The sequence below is a fragment of the Orussus abietinus genome, unplaced genomic scaffold (genome assembly GCF_000612105.2).
Source record: "Orussus abietinus isolate OABI.00-Male unplaced genomic scaffold, Oabi_2.0 scaffold20, whole genome shotgun sequence".
In the NCBI taxonomy this organism is placed as follows: Eukaryota; Metazoa; Arthropoda; class Insecta; order Hymenoptera; family Orussidae; genus Orussus; species Orussus abietinus.
In genome coordinates, this window is record NW_019394282.1 from 1513277 (window position 1) to 1529051 (window position 15775).

At 43.0% G+C, this 15775-nt stretch overlaps 1 protein-coding gene across 3 annotated transcripts in view; it reads left to right on the forward strand.

Annotated features, from left to right (window-relative positions):
• The window catches only part of LOC105694562 (adenylate cyclase type 5), a 66770-nt gene that overhangs the window by 12220 nt on the left and 38775 nt on the right, over positions 1-15775 (forward strand). For all 3 annotated transcript variants that reach the window (XM_012415361.2, XM_012415362.2, XM_012415363.2), the window contains 2 exons: positions 4000-4213; positions 6191-6546. In XM_012415361.2, coding sequence (XP_012270784.1) covers positions 4000-4213; positions 6191-6546 — 570 coding nt within the window. The remainder of the gene's footprint in view (positions 1-3999; positions 4214-6190; positions 6547-15775) is intronic.

Genomic DNA, 15775 nt, shown 5'->3' on the forward strand with positions numbered 1-15775 from the left:
GGCCAACCCAATTCATTTCTCATTACGCCTAAGCTGGGAATCGCCTTCGGACCGAAATTGAAGTAATTGGAAAATAATTGCAAGGGAGTCGGCCTCTACGTGACCAGCGAGAGAAAATTCAGAAAAATATGTAAACGTTCGTTTCGAGCTCCAAGTTCCGTTAACGCTATTTTCGGAGTAATTTTCAAATGTAAGTCACAATGATAAGAGAGTGTCGCTTAAGTATGAACAAATGATAAATATAAGTTGAAGGTAATTTTTTAAAAAATGACTATATTTTTTGCTATTAAGTGCGACTTGCACGTGCTTCAATCCAGGCGTCCGAATGCCAAGTGTAACCTCATTAGAAGCGGTTAACGACAGATCGCAGTAATTGGCAGCAGTGGGACGGCCGTTTCTAGGGAAGTTTCGGCTAGGGATTTCCCAGTGGTCCAGTAATCAATTTCACCCCCTGCGACCACGATACGACGCCCTGCTCCCATGTGGAACCGTGTCGAGGGTGTGTACACTCACCCGGGGTCGCACGTGGACAACGCCTCCGTCCTAGGGGAACTTTATCGAGTTGTGCCCACGAAAATCCCCAGATTTGTCCCCATAAGTCGATTTTACACCTTGAAACGCCTAAGTAGGGGGAGGTCGTTTCGTAATGACGATTTTCGTGTGACTTTCAGACGTTTCGTTACGATCAGACAAAATACAGTATCGAGTTGTGCCCACGAAAATCCCCAGATTTGTCCCCATAAGTCGATTTTACACCTTGAAACGCCTAAGTAGGGGGAGGTCGTTTCGTAATGACGATTTTCGTGTGACTTTCAGACGTTTCGTTACGATCAGACAAAATACAGTAAACCCCCTTATAAAACGGCTTTCTGAGAGTACGGTGCAAGTGGGAAAAAAAACTAGGAAAATGTAAGAATTACGCGAGCACCGTGACAACCCGCGAGGAAATGGGGGAAAACGAAGGAGGGGGTGGAAAAGCGGGAAAGACGAGTTTTCCGAACTTCGAACTCATCCGAAGCTGAATTTCAGGTTCGGGGGAGAAACTTGGCCAAGTCTTCTCTTATTCCGAAACGCTCTGATAAGTCCATTATGGGATCGAAGAAATGGGAAATTACTAGGGGGGTGGAGCACGTCGCGGAGTGTAAAGTTAAAGGGGCCGGAGGGTGTAGACGTCAACTGCAAATAATGGGGAAAATAGGTGACATAATTGTACACTGAGACAAAAAATTCATTCAGCCAAAGATATGTTCCTTTGAATACTTCTTTCCGGCTTTTCTAACGGCGGAGAGAAACGAAAGATCGAGAAATCGCATTACGGGAAATTGCAGGAAAACGGGAAAACGCGAGGGAGGGGACGCAAAGGGAAGGAAAACGACACCGAGGGGAGTGGATAAAAAATATAGAGCGTGAGGGAGATAGAGAGGAGTTGATCAAAAGGATGGAGAATCGGTCGGCACTTCTCGTCCACCCCTTCACCCTTCTGCCACCCTTTGTGTACACACCGGAAGTGGTCTTACCAAAGGGGGTGGAAACGTTCGAGGGAAGAAGCACGATTACTCGAAATTGCCCTAGAAATGGCCGCCTTGCCAACTCACGATATAGAGAACTCGGAAGTACGACGTTAAGGAATTTTCAACTGCAGGGAATTAATTCCACCCTCGACATCGGGGTTGAATTACATTTTAGACGTATTAATATCAGCGGTAAATCCCGAGTTGAGGGAGAAAAAGCGACTCGTAAAAATTAGTGGTAGTCGTTGCTCTGGCCAGATAGGAGCCTTCCCCAGCAGATTCTTTCAGGCTGGGGATCTTCTGGGCGTTAAAAGTCCTAGGAACTTTTACGGCCCATTGCCCGCCGCTTATTGCCTATTAGTACTTATATGAAGTACCCGAGAACCCCGTGGAAGATTAAGTGAGAACGACTCGAGGAAGAAATTGGATCGCGGGTTTCGGATTTAAGAAAATCATCTCTCTCGATGTCTTGACGCCCATTTGTATTTCAGATAACGCGTGGAAATCGAATTCTAATGTCGATTCCAGTGGCGTTTTCCTTTTTTATAATAAAATGCAGTTCAAATTGATTCAACTGATTCTGTCCGTGATATCGAAGGGGATGATGAGCCTTCAGGTCGGATCCTTATCACTGTCGTGTTGCATATTAATGTTTGAGTAAATGAGCGTTGTCGGATCGGGTCGGATCAGCTTTGCAAGTTCCATGAGACTTCTCTAGGCTCTTCCAGGAGGCTGGGAGGTCTCAGAGGGTGCAACACCCCTCCAGGAACTCCTTCGGGAAGACGAAACCTCTTCGAGCTGTTCCGGATGTGTTTGCGGAACTCGAATGTCACCGGCACACTTCCGTTGGGCTTCCCTTGTGTCACCGGAAACACATCGCACCCTCTAACTCTCGCTTATATGTGAGGACACCCCTTCATAAATTAGGGGAGGCAGGGGATGATGCGTCGCGACGCCGATATGGATTAAGAGTGCCAAAAGTCGGCGACTTATCGTGAAATGGAAATATCATGAAATATAATGAAAAAACTCGATTTTGGGAAATTTCAGGAAAATGTTGTTCCCCGTTTGTATATCTTTCGAAGGACGACATTTCCTCCGGCCGAATTCTTACATCTTCCTAAACAATTTCACGAAATTTTGTAATATATTTAAATAACGACATGAAATGTATGTTTCGATGCTTAACGAAGCCCTTTTCGTATTTTAGACCCGAGCCTTTTTTTATTATTTTTACATTTATTGATTTATTACCTAAGCGAACCTTCGAGTCCGCTCAGCTGATTTTACCTCATAGGGAGGAACTCTTTTTATTCCCCACGTTTACGTTCTCTATTAAGATTCCTCGGCATTAAAATTTTTAGATTCAAATCTCTCGGTGTTCCACTATTTCTCTGTATGAAATGAAAGAAGAAAAAAATTAATTGCAACCCTCCGCTCGAACTGTAATTTACGGAATTCAGGGAATTTAACGCTCGTCGAGTCGCACGGGGACATTTTGTCGGGCGAGCTGAAAAGTGTCCTTTCATTTTGCCGACTCACCTGTCGGCGTTTGAAACTACCAAAGAGGAATTATGGCGGAAACTCACGGGAAATTGAAATGTTAATTTCGCCGCGAGTCGATTAATTCCGAGAGGTCAGCTGATCGACAAACAGCCGGTTCTGCACTGAGAAGAAACAATTCATTGAACCAAAGAAATATCTTAAGAATAATTCTTAATTCAGAGAATAATTATTTGACTGAAATAAACTCAAATTAATTGGCATAAGTCCGAAGAAATGTCGCATCCAATTTATTCGAGTCAATTTTTTAAATTAAAAAAATATTCCTTTAGTACTATTCAAGGAAATATTTCTTCGGTTCGATGAATTTTTTTTTCTCAGGGTGGAGAGGCCTTTAATTTTCCTTTTCTTCCCCCTTTTCCGTTTTTCCGTTTTTCTCGAACATGTCGAGGGGTTCCTGCTTCCTACAAGTCTCCTCGACTTTCTTTAATTAACACTCCGTACGAGACGGCTCGAACTGAATTTTTCTCCATTTTTCTCGATAAATCGCCCACGACAAAAACTCGGGAACGAATTCAAATTCCGAATGCAATGCAGATTAAACGATACACCTGCGGCTGCACCTGTACGCGATATCGCGATTTCTAGTGGCGCGCATTCAGGATGGCAGACACAAAAAATGAAGAGTCCATTTTGAAAATGGAGCCCACAAAATGCGATTGCCTGGTGAGAATATTTCAATGGCTTTCGCAGCTGCAGCTGCAGCTGCGTATTTCGCGCGATGCGACCTCAAGAGCCCTTTCGAGAAATCGAGATCTACCCAGAGAAAAAAATCTCCTTTAACCAAAGAAATATGTTAATTCAAAGAATCCCAAAATATCCACCCGGAGCATTTTCCTTCTTTAAATAAAAAATAAATTGCCAGCATTTTTCGGGACACTCTCATCGACTTTCCAGATAACAGCATCCGTGATCTCGGTTCCAGGTGGAGATGCTGTATCAGCGGTATTTCCTGCGGATGAACCAGAGCAACATGACGCACGTCCTGGGACTCCTAGCAGGCCTGGCCTTCGCCCTGGGCCTTCTTTTGATCCTGAGACTGATATTCACGGGTGGACAACCCCTCCTGGACCTCCTGCAGCGTCCCGAGAATCTCTTTCTCGCCCTCACCCTTGTCACGTGCATCGCCATCTACGCCGGTAAGAGGGAGAAAGAGTAGACAGGGGATGGATTTTCGGCCTCTGGGGTAGTTTCCCATCCATCGAGCGATAACCCCAGAACCACCGCTGGACCACCCTGAAATCACCCTAACACCGCCCAAACCACCCTGGACCTCATCCCCTTTCTGGACCATCTCGCCCTCGTCACTCCTATCCTGAATGCATCTCTCGACTCCTCCCAGGAAAGTTTTCCACATTTTCTTCCGTTTTCCCAGGAAAATTCCATCCACGGAATTTCGACGTCTCCGAGATTATGCATAATTAAAGAGAGGGAGAACGCCAAGTCTCATCTTCCTGGTGCACTCATATTCAGGGTGGAGATTTTCAGGGGTTGGAATTATTTTTTATGGGCCTGGAATCTCTGTCTGGAAATCTAACCTCAAAAATGGAGGGGGTGGAAATTCTAGGGCTAGATTTTCCCTTACGAATACCCTCTTTTCCCCTTTTGTCTACACTGCCGGTTTGTTGGGGGTTGTGGAATTATGCGTGACACGCGACATGCTATCATGCGTGGGGGCTCGAGGGGATGCAAATCGGGTGTAGAATAAAAATAGCCTCAATAGGGTGCGAGGGAATTTCGAGTAAACTCGAAGAAGCCACCCCTAGATCGATTGATCGAAGCCTGACTGTTAAAAAATTGTCGGGATCGTCGTAAAGATTTTCGGCCCATTTACTTGCGGAGGAGATGCACTTTTTTAGAATCAGCAACGCTTCCGGGCCGGTTAACGCCGGAAATACATCGCCCTGTTTAGCATTCGTTTAACGTCGACAGAAACGCACGCGAGTCGTGCATACGAAAGAAACCCGTCAGTGAACCGAGTTTCATCCAATTTCCTCGTCGACTCCGGAGTCTTCCCGGAGCAGTCCAACTTTTTGTCATGCAAAGGTATTCCTGGGCTCAAAAAGCGACAGGCTCGCTTTGTCATGTAAACAAGTGAAGTTAAGAACTTTTACAGAAAGCTTTGGCATCACGGTCTTTATGGAAACCACGTAGACTGGTACCAATTAGTCCTACTGGGATGTATATAAACCTGGAATTGCCACTTTAGCACAATTCAATAAAATTTGTTGCAAAATTTATTGCCAATTCATTGCTATTTTATTGCACAAGAAAAAAATTTGTTGCTCCTATACTTTTCCGAAAAATGGTGGCGATGTCAGCTTTATATAAAGCTAGCACTGCCACAATAAAACACAATTATTAAGTAAATGTTCATCGATGAATTATATACCAGAATTTATTGCTAATTAATTGCTCGCGGAAAAACCAAATTTCTATTTTTTACTCACCCCTAAAGGGGTGAATCGCCACCCCTAGTGATGATCGCAGGACGGAAACATGAAAAACATGGAAGAATCGAACTATTTGTTCACGTGGGAATTAATCGCTAATTAATGTAGCTTTGAAAATTCTATTTTTACAAAGATATTGGTTCTTCTCGGAGCAATTAATTTCCACGTGAAGAAATAGTTCGATTCTCCCATGTCTTTCATCTTTCTGTCCTGCGATCAGCACTAGGGTTGGCGATTCACCCCTTTAGGGGTGAGCAAAAAAATTGAAATTTGGTTTTTCTGCGAGCAATTAATTAGCAATAAATTCTTGCATATAATTCCTCGATGAACATTTACTTAATAATTGTTTTTTATTGTGGCAGTGCTAGCTTTATATAAAGCTGACATCGCCACCATTTTTCGGAAAAGTATAGGAGCAACAAATTTTTTTCTTCTGCAATAAAATAGCAATGAATTAGCAATAAATTTTGCAACAAATTTTATTGAATTGTGCTAAAATGGGAATTCCAGCTTTATATACATCCTACTGGGGTGGTTTTCTTCCGGTCCTTGCTCCAAGAGACCCGTTGCCATACACCAAAAAGTTCCTTGAAATTAACCCCATGCAGTCGATCGGACGATTTTGTTAATTATTCTAATTTTTAAATTATTTAAATCCCCCAGGTCTGGTGGCCGCCATTTCCAGGCCGAGAATGAACGAGGTATGGCTGGCAGGAGTCAGTGGTGCCGTTCTGGTCACCCTGTTGGCTCTTCAGGTGAGCCTCAGCATCCACCTGGCCTACGTGCAGGAACTCGAGGAAGCCGAAGAGGAGGAGAAGGGCACCCCATGGACCAGGGGGTTCCCTACAGGGGGCCCCCTGGCCGCCACGTGGGCGGTCTGCTTCTTCATCTACATGGCTTACGCACTTCTTCCCATAAGACTGAGACACGCCTGCGTCGCCGGGGTCGTCTTCTCCGTCGCGCATCTCATTGGTGCTCTTCTCCTGTACCCTCAGGATTACCCTGGTCTGCTCGCGCACGTAAGTAGAGCCTCGGTTTCACCGCGGAAATGCCTGCTAAGCCGACTTGTGGATTTAGGCACTATGGATCTTCCCCTTCCGAGGAACTTGCGAAGTCTGGCCGAACAATGGAGTTCTGATAGCGTTATGGGGTGGCATCCCCCGTGGGAAGTTCCCCTTAACGTCGTATCATGTTTTGTATGAAAGCCTCGGATGTGCCAACGGAAGTAACAATAAATGCAACCCTTAATTTCGGTTATCAAGTAATTCAATGGGGGATCTCAATTTTGAGAAATTGGATCGGGTGATCTCATTTCTGGCATTTAAATTTGGGGTTTCGATAATCACCCTTTACTTGAATTTTCTCACCTTTGCTTAGCTCGTATGCTTCGGTCTCCCTGCAATCTCATACCTCCAACAGCTCTACGGATTTAGATAATGTCGATCCTTCTTCCTGGCTGTAGGAAACGACCTTACCGACTTTGCATGGAAATGGGTGCCAGATAACTCTAGAATTTTCGTCTCTGAGAAGCTGACATGGGCGGATTTCCCGGGACAAATTCCCGGACATTTTCCTTCAAATCAGACACTGATATTCCTCAGTCCCCGTAAAAAAGGAAACACCCTGCTTTCCCAACAATTAAGAATAACTCGTTACTGAAATGATATCGCCGTATCATATGTAGACACGTGATAAATAAAATGCACCTCGATAATTGATAATCCCGATTCTATTTTTACTGCTCATCCACATCACTCATTAGTGGAATTAATTTTCCATTCCCAGGAAAACTGAGTCTAGGGGTGTATTCCGATTTTCATCTTAATCGGCATCACGTGGGGATCGGATTCTGATGATCGCAGGATCACTTTCCCCTCGGAATTAAAAGAAAGAGAAATTGAGAAAGGAAGCTTCGAATGCCTTCTCAGGCCTCGGGTCATTAGTCAGTTCGGATCCCCTCGGCTCTTTCTTAAAGATTTTGCCAATGGCTTCCTTAGGGTGATTTCTCTCCCGAAGAAAGGGGACTTATTCAACGTGTCCGGATTTAATGGCACTCGAGGTCGCTGACCGCTCCAGGGGGGATTTTTTAACGTGGAAATCGCTCCCCCGTCCTTATGCAGCTGATCAATCTTGGGAACAATCGCGCCATTACGCGGGAATCGCCTCTCGATGAGCCCTAGGGAATTTTCCCTCGGGAGTCGAGAAAAGGAGAAACCGATGGGAGGAAGTTTACCTCCCAAGAATATCCACCCCCACGTCTATTACCCCTTCGAACTCCCGAACTTTTTATTTCTTTACGAGAGGACGATTCCGAGGAACATTCGAAGCTGAATCCTTCCTATTGGCTAGCCAGGACATCAAAGTATATCGGTTTCATTCCGTATTCAGTGAGGGAAAGTCCTTCGAGGAATATTCCCCAGGACTCCTTCGGAAATCTTACGTGGAACCTTCATTTTCACTATTTTCGCTTTTGGTTTCTTTCATATCTTTTATGAAAAATACTGGTTATTTAACCCACCGACGGGAGGTTTCGTCTGTTTCGTGCCGTACTCCCCCAGGGTATCCCTCCCGAAGGAGACCTAGGGTTTCTTCACTAACTCGAGAGACCAATTTAAACCGAACAAACTTCCCCATCAAGCTGAAAAAGTGCTCCATTTTTGGTAAAATCATCATGGGCAGTTAATCCAAATCGAACTTGCTGCACTTTTTGGTAGAAGATGTTAAAATATATTAAAGGATGATTTTCACTTTGAGTCCTTCGCTCATCGGCACGGAAACTGCGCGCGTCCACCCTCGCCATTTCCGGAGTCTTCCTTGAACCTCTTCACTAATAACAATGCCGTCAATCATTGGAAAATATTTCGCGCCGCGTTGATTTAAATTTTAAATCCCAAGAATGACGATTTACGCAGCGAATGCTGGAGATATGAAATTCCGCTGGAACTTGTTCTTCACATATTCCCGCTTTCGTGAAAATACAAGTGCTTGTTTGCATAAAATGCAGCCCCCGAAAATGCACGCACGTATGTAAAGCCTTTTAAAAAGACGCGTCTCTTCGGTTTATATCTCTGACGTAGCATAACGAGTGCATGAAAAATCTGCACGGGTGGAATACCCCGAAATTGAAATCCCTAAATTCTTTTCAGGACGAATGCCGAGGCGAAATATCAAAAGTCCTTTTATAAAAAAGAACTCCATATTACGCTTTTAAAAAAAATATCCGAACTTTATTCTAAAAGAGCTAGGAAAAGGAATTACTACCGCTGAGCACTTATGACAACCTTAAGAAAAACAATTGAGCCGTACTTGGAAAGCACTTTGGCAATTTTCAGAATTTCACAAATTAGTAAATTTTCGTAGATAAAATCTAATGCACTTTGGAGAAATTACGTTTCCATTTTTATCACCTAATCTTTTGCTTCGAATCGCTTCTGGTTTTTATTCGCCATCCATTTTCGGACATTTTTTATTAAATATTTTATCCGGGGTGGTTAACCCCGTTATCTCGATAATTTCGCGAACCGGATTAAATCGAGATCTTTTCTTTCAGGGCTGCGTGCCCAAGAAAGTTTCCGCACTACGGGTTAACGTAAGCGTACACGTAATAACGCACTTAGCGATAACAATTTACCCTTCATCCCCCGGCTCGTTTCGCGAGGGTGAAATATCACAACCCCCAATTACTTCGCTGACAAAGTACCGTGTGCTCCTCGAAGACCCTTCGCGGATCGTTTCGCCTCTATAATCAACATTATTCATGGGCAATTTCAACTACCCATACACCGCATCATGGGACTCCCGAACTATGCCCTCGTTTTTCCCAGATATTGCAACATTAAAATATAAGAAAAACAACCGGCCCCACCCCGACATAAATCAAAACCCTCCATGATAATATGTGAATTCAATTCTGTTTATGCAATATTCATTGGAATGTCATTTGTCAACGTTCATTAAACGTTGCACAATGCAACTCGTTACGTACTGAAGAGGTTATATAAATTGCCGATTCTCGAAAATTTATTGCATGGCCTTCATATTCGGTGTATAAAACGTGATATGAATTCATGACAGAAAATTAGATAAAGATGTATCATTTCATTTGGAGGTTTTTTCTTTAGTCCGCTTTTTGGGAAGTGGCGGCGATTCGAGGTGATAATCACTGGCGATATTTAATCTCGCGTTTATGGAGAAATTCAGATAATTTATTAAAGCGATTCGCTAAGAAGATGCACTTCCGCAGCTTCGCTCTCCTTAGATTGAACGGAAATTGAAGTCGATCTATCGAGGCGGCTGCAGAATTACGATGATACCCCAGATGAAAGGAAATTAATCGAAATCGCTGGAAAAGTCATCATCGAGGCTTCTATGTCCACGAGGAGAATACATCCATATCCGAGTCTCGATTTTCCCCGTAAGAATTCGATATTAAGTATTATTAACTATATCTAACAAAAAAATGCCGCCCCGAGGAGACCTTTAATTAGCATATCGATTACTTCGAGTAAAGGGAAATTTTGTTACACGCTGCCTCGATCTTCCTTTCTAAAGAAAAAAGGAAGGAAATTAGGAGAAATGCGGAAATGAAACAATATACGGAATTGCCGTTAAAATCGAAGGAACCTTAATGTATGGATTTATGTCATTGTAAAGTAATCCCCGAATTGTTATTAAAATTTATCCTCGGATAGAACCGCGATTCTTGCATCGATATCTCCGAGTGCAGTCTTTGACGTTCGGCCTCGATTTTGCATTCTAAAAACAGGGGATAAAAAGTAGTTAATTGAAATGTAGAAATAAAACAGTGCGTGTAACTACTATTAAAATCGAACGGAACTTCAGGTCGCAATGCTCTTTTATTTCATTAGGAAACAGGCGCAGTGTTTCGTCGCGTTAATTGGCAATTACCGCTGCACAACCGTATGCCTCCGGTACACGGAATTAGGAACAAAGCGTGGAAATGCAATTTTCTTTCGTCGAGCAATCGATATTACGCGAATGGGTTTTGAGGCTTTCGGGGAAAAAAAAAATTCACCGAACTGCATCCAACGAAATACAAAAGATCCCCGATCACCCGTGAAAATCGTTCGGAAGATTTTAATAATCATTTGGCTGCATTTACTGTTTCATACAAATGATCTATTAATTAATTTACGATTGCGAGGTGCTGAGAAAGTTTTAAAATTGGCTAATCAGAAAATTTGAGTGACATGCTTTGGCGCAATCGATTGATAAGCCATGCAACTTGCGGTGCACTTAGGGTCGAATTAACGCTATTTGCAGGAGACATTTTTTTTGCCAAGACGCCGGCAATAACGAAGGGTAACTCGGGAAATTATTAAAGCTTCTAGCAGGGCAATGAAGGGGTTGAAAAAAATAAAAGTGGGCACGCAATAATTGCCGGTGAGGGCGGAAGGTAATTTCTTAAAAGCTCTGAAACTGAAAGTCGCAGGATGTAAGAGAAAGCAGGAAGGAGAAATTCCAGCCGGAAGGAGAGGAATTTTTCTCCAGAAAACGAGATTCCAAGCCACGGTCTTATTCCCTCTTTTTTCTTTTTTTTATTTTCAGGGGGTTCAACGAGGAAATTATCAGGCTGGAATTAATTAAAAGCACCTTGTTTGCTAGGTTGGTTTCGCTCCTCGCTCCTTCGGAGGACGTTTCTTCTGTTCCTTAACGAGGACCTGCACAAATAATTACTAGGCAGCCTTATGCAAAGGATCGATAATGCCGGGACTTGCAGAAGCTCGTTAAGAGTGCATCTCTAGGGTGAAAGGAAGTGCACTCTGAATGAAGCTTCATATCGGAAATCAAGTGAAAAGGAAAGCGTGCAAGTACGTCTGATTAAAAATGGCCCGGTTACAGTCACCACTGATTATGTTTGACCTGGTTCGAAAATCCACAAAAGGGCGCGAACAATTGTCTTTTTGGAACCGAACGAAGGAACGCGAAAATCGAAGGTCGACCCTTTGCATTCGAGCTGGATCCTTTATGAATTTTCTCTTGAAATCCAAGGAGACCTAAAAATCGCAAAAAATAAAGTGCCCTGCTTAACGAAGAGGACGTAAAAACGAATAAAAGTCTCTAAAAGGGGAGTCTTAAAAATCGCAATTTTACGAGCATTTCTAATGGATTCACGGAGTGCGTTTATATAAATGACATGTTCACTCTAAAGAAAATGGCGGTCGGAAACGCGTCCGCGAACTTGCGTAAAACGGGAATAATTTCGAGGCGAGCTTGCCGACGTAATCTCCGTTAAACAAAAAGTGCAGGCTAATGGCTGCTTTAAGGTGCAAGGAGTAGAAAAATGTCGCAACCGCCTGTCTTCTTTTTTTTTTTCTTCTTTTCCGGGGAAAAAAGAAATAGGAAAAGCGCGACTCGTTCGCTCAGGGTGAAAGCCTCGTAACTCCGGGGAAGCTCTACGTCTTTACCGCGACACGAATAAACGAGTTGCGTCGCTTTCCAATAAAAACTGAGGTTACGACATTTCCCTAAAGCACGATTAAAACTTCCACCTTTCCACTAGAAGCCCCTTGAAAGCGTCGAAAGTCCACCTTTTTCGAAGATTTCCTCCCGTTTCCCGTTTTCTCAATTAAAATCCCTTGACCCTCTAATCACCTAATTTCCTCGCCAGTGTCCGCTAAATTCTGCGGTTTTAATTTCATTAACAGAAATAGTTTCCACTTGTTGGAGGGTTAGTTGCAAACTGTGGGATTTAATTTGAGATGCCGAAAATTCCGAGTTTGACGCTTTTAATATAACTTCATTTAGGAAATACGTTCCCTGGATTAATTAAATTATCCAGTAGGGTATAATAAACGGCGTAAGTATATATGTTACAGTGAAACACCGAAATCTGAAGAATGTCGACTTTCACCGGTGAATGTCAACATTCACATAGTCGCTTAGTGTATGTCTGAAATATTTGCTAAATACCCTTATTTCTGACTTACACCGGTAAATGTTGACATTCACCATGCACTAATATCTGTGATTGTCGACACACACTGGAGAGGGTCCGAATGTACAACAATGTAATGAAATATTCGATCTTTCACCGACGAATTTGGTATCTGTTGACACTCACCGGTGAAAGTCGACATTCTCCAATTTCGGTCATTCACGGTAACATATATAAAGTCAGAGATTCATTGTGGAAAGTCGCAGTGCATCTCTGAAATACTCCGAGTGGAAAATAATCCAAGCTTGCCGGAACTCCAGACATCTTGTAAACAGCGGAAGCATTCCATTCGCCCGTAAACCATCCCAAACGGATCCGTTTGCTCTGCCGTGACATCAGCATAAGGTTAGAGTCACGTCCTCAAAGAGGGCCCGGAAAATCTTTGACTTTTCCCCCGCCGGTCTGATCCCTCTTTAACGAAGGTCGTCACGTTGCATCGGCGAAGTGTCCCGGGAATACGAAAGCTCCCTTTCCTTCCCTTAAAGCCCACGGGATGACAAAGTACAAAGCCCCGCAGACTCGTTAAGGATGGAAAGGTGAGAAGGAGTGGAGAGAAAAAGAAATAAAGGAAAAAGGACTTCCATTACGCAAAGTCCAGACCAGTAAATAAAAGCTTACAAATTCTCGACACGTACGCAAGAGGATACTCAATGCCGTCCTGCCATATTCATATTTTCCCTTAACGATTAATTCATTTTAACCACGGAAAACACGGGAGTTAAGTTAAATTAACATTCAGTTTGAAGAATTCATTTCCACGAGGGGAATTTATGTATCTCAGGATAATTCGTTTCGCCCTAAATATTAAAATGTAAATCCAGGATGTCCATAGGAGGGCATCTTCCCAATTGCATTTCAGGATGCAGGATGCAATGTGAAATGTGTATCACTTGCATCCCTTCATCCGGAAAATGGCCACCCCGGGTGCATCCGGGGCACTCCATGGAATATTTATTTCTCTCGTTCGTCTCTTCAACGTTCAGCTTAAGGTCCACTGCATATTCTTTTGTGCATCCTGATGGAAGTGCATCTTACCCCCGGGAAAAATCTTCCTGTCAAATCCGTCTCCTTTGTTTTATCTCGCTGGCGTTCCTCGACTGTTTTGCGGAGCTTTCGCTCGTTTCTGCTTAAGTTTACCGCATTCTGCAATATCGTATACAATGCATTCCAGGGCATCCACCCATTGTGCACCCCATTGTAATGCACAGAGTTGCTCCTGCAGCGTTATCTTCTCTGGAACCGAACACGATTGTAATATATTTTCCTCCTTCGAGGTCCTCTCCTCAATGATCAGACGCAAGAACTTTATCTCTTTAATTTTTTCACAGGTCAGGTCACTTTATTTTTTTTTTATTTTTGAAGGTCACGTGAGGTCAGGTCACTTTATTTTTTTTTTTTTTTTTAAGGCAAGGCAAAAGTGGCGTTAAAGAGGTCTCATTTATGAAACTTCACCGAACTGGGTGTACCGAGTCGATTCAAACTTTACAATACGAAATTTCAATTTTTAAAACTTGTTCATAGACATTTTTTTAATTGTTATAAAAAAAAAAGAAATGTAAAGGGGTTAGGACCTTCCTTATAGCTTCCATATTCCCGTTGTAAATTTCAAAACGATTCGGTACACCCAGTTCGGAGAAAATTTTCATAAACTATTGATGCCACTTTCACATCCCCTTAAGGAAGATTTTTTTTCCCTTAAGATTCGCTTTTTTGTATTTCTCCACAGAGTCGGATTTAATTCTTAGACGAAAGCAATGCCCCTTGCAAGGAGGAGCGTTTGATCCTTTGGAAAATCCGCCCGCCTTTGAGGTTAGAGTTTATTTCCATCCGTTGCGTTTATAACGCGTTTCTTTCCGCCCTCCTTCGTAGGTCATTCCTCGAGTCCCATTTATTCGTATTTACTGCACGTTTCAGTGAAAATTCCGTCCGGGTTTTACTGCTTCCCAGCGGCCGGAAGGCGCTAAGCAATATGGCCGCCCTTCCGCTTCCGCCGTGGAATGAATTTCGAGGCTACTCTTTGCATATCCGCATTACGACATTACCGACATGGCGTGGAAATCACCATTGAAAACCGCCGCCCCGAATTTCCCTCCTTTGGTGGTTTTCCTCGCTTCTGGGATTTTCGAGAGTGGGAAAATGGCGTCGCGAAACTCAGAAATCGTCCCAGGGGAATTTCAATAAATCTGCATAAAGGTCCACCACTGCATAGAAGATATTAAAAAACGAAATGCCTCATAGAGACCAAAATCTTAACGAGTCTGCATAGAAATTTTATTGTAATTAGGAAATAATAAAGAAATGAAATGAAACACGCGATTTTATAATCGATGTCTGCAAACTCTCCTTTGCGGAAGTAACGCGCAAAGCGTTCTTGTCGCGGATCTCGTTTAACGGCCGAGTCAAGGAAATCGTTTTCCCGATTAATCGAATGTCGAAACAGGATAAAACGGGTAAAGCTCGCGTAAACACCCGTGGAACTTCGAACCAACTTTTCTCGAGGATTAAGCGCCGTTTAACGACGAGCTTATGGCGGAATACGAGGAGGAATCGCTTCCTTGTTTCCTCCCTCGCCTCTACGATGCGATATTAGAAAAACTAGGAAATAAGTTAAATAAACTAAGTCAAACACAGACGCTTCCCGTATATTGGCGAGATCTCCGTTGAGGTTATTTCATAATTTCGATGTGAAATTCGAGCTGCAAAATGAAACGAACGCAGATGGAGGTCGTAAAGAGTCCATTATTCACAGGAGGTAAACTCGTTTACAAGACACCCGGTATGCAGATTACGCAAAGAGTAGACGCACGCGGGCATTAAGCGAAAACGCGTGCGGAATCGCTTTCCTTGTTTAACGACCCGGTAACTAGACTTTACGTACGTGTCACCCGATATAAACCTCCCCAACCGAGAATCGAGCTTGCAAAATTGAAAATCGAGCTTGCGAGGTGGAAAATCTTGAGAAATCAAAAATCGAAGTCGCAAGTGGCGGTACCGAAACGAGGGCTTTCCTCTTTTTAGAATTTCTTATTAGAACAGAATAGAAAGAGCGACTGATGTCGCTTTTTAAGGTGATGGGAAAGTGGCGTCGAAGAGGTTTTGTTTATAAAACTTTTTCTCCCAACTTGGTTTACCGAATAGTTTGAAACTTTACAACCTGAATAGGGAGACTATAAGGAAGGGCCTGAAACTCATGATATTTCAATTAATTTCAAATTTGTTCATAGGTATTTTAAAAATAGTTTATAAAAAATAAAATTTCACGAGTTTTAGGACCTATCTTAGGGTCGCCA